Consider the following 6213-nt stretch of genomic DNA (forward strand, 5'->3'; position numbering starts at 1 on the left):
GCAGTTTAAAAATATGTCTACAAAGAGGTGTAAGGGAGCATGCAATACAAGTAACTTTCATAGAATTGGCTTCCAAATAGGTAAGAGTAGGGATCCTGATCTGTAGAACGTTGCATCATTTGGAGTTCAGTTTTCCTGAATTTCTAAACAGAATTTGTTGTGAGGTGCTGTTTTGTTTTGTTTGTTCTTCCTCTCGCACTCTCTCATGTGGGTATCCTCTGGCTTCATGATGTGTCTGACACTCCCGGGATGTGTACATATAGGAGAGGTGTTGTGTGCTAACAATTTTGATATAGCTAAAGACCGTTGGATGCTTTTAAATGTTGTATAGTGCCTAAGGTGTGTAATCATAGTTTGACTTGAAATTGCAAAAGACTTGTAATTAAATAGGCTGATTTTGTTAACAGGTTCCATGCCTGTGTTCTCCAGCTTCCGTTCAACCAGAAAGTGAGAAACAATCCTTCTTTCTTCCTAAGGATCATCTCTGAGACTGCATCATGCTGCTACGCTATCCTGAAAGCAAAAAACGCAGGTATAGTATGTTAATGGCTATGAAGTAGTGTGTTTGGGTTTGTTTTGGTTTTTTAGGAGGTTTTCTCTAGACAAATAAAATGCCATGAATGTGCAGTCAGATCGTGTCCTTTTGAGATAAAGATCAAGAATGAAAAATACGGATTGCATTATAGGGAACATTGCATTTTTTTCTTACACTGTTTCCTGAAAATACTGAACTGTTGCAGGCTTTAGCTTTTAGTCCTCTGCTGACACAGGAGACTTCACTGACTACATAGGTTTTTAGTAAAATATCTTGGAGTGATTTTATAGAAAGAGTGGAACGGTCAGACATGCTTCTTAATGCTCATCATTTTCAGTGACTTTGTTTTCGTTTTCTGTCTCTAGGCGTTGCTTTAGGTGGCAAAGTTGCATCTGGCATGTTCCCTTCTGAGGCAGCAGAATGGCTCTGCTACCATGCCTTCAGTGTCAAACTGGCAAAGCACAAAGTTGTTTACAAATGCCTGCTTAAGCCCCTAAAAATCTGTAAGTATTTGATCATTTTTACAGTTTGAAATATGATTAATTAAAATAAAACTTGGAATTCAATAGCTTTTTAAAGTTTTCTTATCAGTGTGTTGTTCTAAAATGTACATTAATGAGCTTTCTTATTTTAATCAAATTTACTAAGTAGGCAAGTTAATTAACATTTCCTTCCCATCTCAAAAGCTTGCACTTACGCCTGAGTGCAGTCTGATTTTTGGTGGTGCTGTGTGAATGTATCAAAGAAGACACTTAAACATTTCCGGGAAACAAACTGATGGTTGGGATTGCACCAGGTTTCTTCCTGACAGCAGTGGACTTTGTGTGGAGCAGAACTCCAGCAGCCTCTCCCAGAGAAGCTCCTTCTCTGAGTTACTCCCTGACACCAAAACCTGAGGCACTGCATCTGATCACTCCTGCGGAGAAGCCAGTTCTGTTCAGCCCTTCTAGAGGTAGCAGAGCAAGCAGGCCTGCCTCTGGGAAGGGAGAAGATGGCTGCTTGCTTCACTTGGAGAGAACAGAAACAGGGAATGCGGCAGTCACACTGAGAAGGGTAATAGCTGCTCTGGGAGCTGTGTCCTTTCTCTAAGATCTATATACAGCATATCTGAGTCTTCATTTCTAATGCTGAAGGTTTTGCTGTTGGGATCTTTGACTGGAAGACCATGATCCAAGCTGAAGATCCCCCAGCCTTCTCTGTACGTGTTTTGTTGCTGAATCTGATTGTATGTTCAGGGTGGAGGTGCAGCCCCAGGCAGCTTTATTGTTCAGCGCAGTCTCATCTTCCATGGTCTCTGCATCTGCCATAAAAGTGGTCTCTGCTGTCCACAAAAATCACACCACCACAACTACCAGGGAAGATTGACTGGGAAGTAGAAGTGGAATTTTCCTAGTTTGAATAATGATTGCTGTTAGGTTCCTTCAGCTGTACCCCTACAGCCCCTTGCTGAACCACGATACTGACCCAAAACCTGTGTGTGGTCCAGGTCCATATACACAGTTTCTAACCCAGGAGGGAGTAAGCTGACTGTCTATCAGTTGGCTCCTCTGGTAGTGAGAATTGCCCTTGCAGAAATGGAATAACCTTGCTCCGTAAATTGCTGGGGAGAACTATTAATGTGGTATTTGCTGAGTATTGTGGGGATGGAGCAGGGAAGGTCCAAAGGCTGGTAGAAAATTAGTGGTAATGCTCTCTTTAGAAGAGTAACTTTCAGCTATTCTTTCTTAAAGGTAATTTGGCAGGAGGGTGAATGTTTGGGATTAGCTTGGTGTGCAACTTGAATGCTTATCAGTGACTGTAATTTTGAGCGATACTTTGATGTCACGTGAATTTGCTTTCCACCTGCCTTTTTCCTTCCTTTAAGAGTTGGTTGAGGCTTTAAAAATTAGTTTAAACTGTTTTTGAAGAGGAACTGAGAAGGCACCAGCTGCCCCACCTAGGGGCTGAGCAAGAGGGAAGGTGAGGCACCAGTGTGCTGGTACTGTAGAGCTGGACAAAGACATCTTGTGATGTGTGGGGTTAAGGCATATGCATACCCTTGATGTGAACGTGCATTGGTAGCTCCGTGTCTCCAAGATCTCTCATAATAGATATAGACTTTTTCAGCCATTTGATTGTACGTGGCATTTATATTTGTATTTTCTTCCAGATTTAGTAAGGTACTAAGTTTCCCAATCCTGCAGCAACCTGCTAAAATAATTTTAAAGTGAGATTGATAGTTTTCTATTCAGTCTGATAAGTTCATTTTGTTTGGCTTGCATCAGACTTATTCCTGGGTAATGTTGCTGTAATCAGAACCTCGTATTGTAGAGGAGGTTATTGCAGAGCTGAGTATTATGCAGAGGTACCAACATGAATTTTAAACACTATTTTAAATTCTGTCTTACTTCTGGAAAAAAGGTAGCATGTGTGGATGTCAGAGTAGCTGTGACAGGGGAGTCGCTGGTCTTCAGATGTGTTCCTGTGAAGTTAGCTCAGTATCTCTGTGTAGCACAGAGATAACCAAGGCTGGTAATAGCCCCTGTGTTGACTTAACAGCTGCACTTTTTGTGGTCATTTTGGAGATTGTATTGGCTATAGAAAACCTATTAGCCCTGTAAGATGACGTTGTTGACAGGAATTGATGCAAACTTTTTTTTTCTTGTGTCCATGCTCATGCCTTTCTGTTACTTTCCATAGGAATCAATATCGAGCTCGTAGGTTTGGGGGTGGAGGTTTATCCTACTGTTCCAAAACCTGTTAAATATCAATGTCAGGGGCTTGTCAGTACGAGTTGTCATCATTCTTCAGAGTTAAGTATTTAAAACATAGTTACTGTTTAACATGTCTCCTATTATTACCAGTGGGGAAAGGAGCAAGAGTCTTTCTTTATCATGATAAGATATAAATCCATCATCTGTCTCCTTTCCAAACACAGAACAAATGTTTATTGAGCCCTTCTGCCTTTCTGCACCATTGACGATTTTGCCAACTCTGTTTAGGTAATGGACTTAAATTGTTGCTAGGATTTTACATGTTTTTCCTAATCTTTAAAAAGTCCCTTTTGTTGTCTATAATTCTGTTGACGATAAATTCAGTGACCTTCAATGTTTCAAAACTTTAAGAGCCTCGTTTAGTCTCCAGAATTTTCTACATTAAGGGTGGCTTTCCAGTTAACCTCTCTCTTCTTACAAGGAAACTCAGCAGGGAGAATTGCTGTTGCCAGTGTTAATAGTTAAAATAGATTTTATTTTTGAAAATCTTTGTGTATGTTAGTTTCAAGCATAGGCTAATCTGATGTCATGTCTGAAAGTAGAGGAAGGGGGGAAAAAACCAGTTTGGGAATACCTTCCTGCTGCAGGTAAACATTAGCAACCAGATAAGGACCTGTCCCTTGTCTTTAGCATTGTTTAAAACAGAGTCTTTCAAAGTAACTGTGGCTTGACAGAAGGCCTTTTTTGGTGGGTATAGTTATTGACTAAACTACAAATAAATATATACTTTGTAAAACTATTTTAAAATTCTTAAATCCAAAGAAAGAAGTGTTACAAGGACACAGTAGGAGGAATTTGCTTCTTGGTTTCCTTAGTTTATTAATATTTTAACGTTTGATTTTTAACTTTATTAGCCTGAATTTAAGGGTGGAAGAATAATAGCATATTTTATTATAGCCTTTTTAAATCTCCATATACCAGGTATTTCAACTTGTTAATTTGATTTAGCTAATACTGATTTCATTACTTTCTTAGCATTTTCCCTAAAGCAGAATTGTTAATTACTTGCAGTAGTAATGATTTGTTTCTGATGTTTTGGTAGGTAAGATGCAGCTCTTCAGGAAGATCCCAAAGGATACTATGGCACTACTGAAGACAGTGACAGAACCGACTTTTTGTCAAGATTTCAAAGCTATCCTGGACTAACTGTAGTTTATTTTGTAAATTTTCCAGGTTTGAAAATAAGTGCTGTCTTTAGATGACTTTTCTCTTTAGTTTATTATGGTAGAATGGACTGAAAGCAACATCACTGAGAATTTTTCCATGTTTGTTTCTCACAGAAGGGCTTAAATAAAGCTGATAATTTTTTTAATACCTTCTTGTTTGTGTTTGCCTGTAAATTCGAAAGCTGTTCGAAGTGATTGACTTTGTTTCATTTAGTAATTCCCATCTTCCCATTGAAGGCATCACTAAGCTATGTACAAACAGATCTTGTTTCAGTGTGCTGTTTCTGAAGAACTTGCTTCTCTGTGTCGCAAACTATTTTATAATAAATTGTCTGGTTAATTGCAATAGCATGTACTTGTCTCCAGTACCTTTGTTTCATAGTAACCTTTATAATCCTGCTCAGCTGGGTTATGTCCTGAAAGACAATTGCCTGCACAGGGCAAATGCATTTCATGGCACTACCTAGCAAGGGTGTACAGGTTAAAAATGTTATGCATTGGAGATGTGTTCTCCATAATAATACATGCCAAAATTTCAGCATGATATTTTGAACACAGTGTTATACTGAACAATGGTGGTGCATTTATATACCTATACCTATAAAACAAATGTTCTTGATTAGATGACGATGATGATGATGATAATAGTAATAATAGAAGATTACTCTTCTGCTTGCATTTCTTGTTATTTATTCAAATTTCTCTTTGGCTCTATAATGTTACTGACATACTGTCTGGCCCTGGTGCACAGCTGTTGTGCATGGCTGAATTTTTGCCCTGTGGCTGCTCTGATAACCCTGCCAATATGTTTCAGTTGTTTTGTTTTTTTTACTCTTCCAGGCTTGTGTGTTGAACTTGCATTGCTCTCATGTAGAGCTGTTTTATTAGGATTTTTTTGTTTCTGTTATAGGTTAAATAGCAGCTGCTGAGAGGTTTTCTGAAAGCATGGAATCACAGAATATTAGGAGTTGGGAGGGCCCTTGAAAGATCATCTAGTCCAACCCCCCTGCCAGAGCAGGATCACCTAGACTAGATCACACAGGAACACGTCCAGGTGGGTTTTGAATGTCTCCAGAGAAGGAGACTCCACCACCTCTCTGGGCAGCCTGGTCCAGTGCTCTGTCACCGTCACAGTAAAAAGGATTTTCCTTATGTGAGGCAGATGGAGGATATCTTCTTGGAGTGAAACACAGTGTAGGTAGTGTTACTCAAACGTTTTCAAAGTGTTGACAGACCAATACCACACAGGGATTGGTTACACAGCTCCTCAAAGCCAATTTGCAGTATTGCAGTCTGTCTGTTAACATCGTAACTCAGTTCAAACTGTCCAAACATACAGAGTCAGTCATACAGGGTTTTTTTTCTTTCTATTAAGAATTTTTTTTTAAAAAGCCATAGAACAATTGCTCCTACTAGAGTGGAGAGCAGATGAAGCATAGCCAAGTTGCGTCATCAGTCAGCAGCTCAAACACGTAAAACTGCCTGTCCACCAAAACGTTCTGCAGTGCTACTGGTGTGAGGAAACACTGTCATGGACAGTGTCATATAAAAGAGGTCTGGCAGAGCAAGATGCTTTATTTTATTGGATCGTGGCAGGTAGAGGCAGCAAGATGCTCCAACAGTGGCCTTGGCATTAGCCCAATCTTGCTCTGTATCACAATGGATACTGTGATAATACAAACTGCTGATGTGGTCTCAGTTGAAGGTGTCATTTTATAAAAATGCATGAAGTGTTGTCCTGGTTTGAGCTAAATAGAAC

General features: G+C 39.5%; 1 protein-coding gene across 1 annotated transcript in view; it reads left to right on the forward strand.

Moving 5' to 3' along the window:
* Nucleotides 1-4434, forward strand: part of TERT (telomerase reverse transcriptase) — a gene marked incomplete at its 5' end in the record, with an annotated part of 23545 nt that extends 19111 nt beyond the window's left edge. The window contains 3 exons of the mRNA XM_010192149.1: nt 408-532; nt 901-1038; nt 4331-4434. Of these exons, the coding sequence (XP_010190451.1) occupies nt 408-532; nt 901-1038; nt 4331-4434 (367 nt within the window). The remainder of the gene's footprint in view (nt 1-407; nt 533-900; nt 1039-4330) is intronic.
* Nucleotides 4435-6213: the final 1779 nt, after the last annotated feature.

The sequence above is a fragment of the Mesitornis unicolor genome, unplaced genomic scaffold, assembly GCF_000695765.1.
Source record: "Mesitornis unicolor isolate BGI_N332 unplaced genomic scaffold, ASM69576v1 scaffold46419, whole genome shotgun sequence".
NCBI classification, from domain to species: domain Eukaryota; kingdom Metazoa; phylum Chordata; class Aves; order Mesitornithiformes; family Mesitornithidae; genus Mesitornis; species Mesitornis unicolor.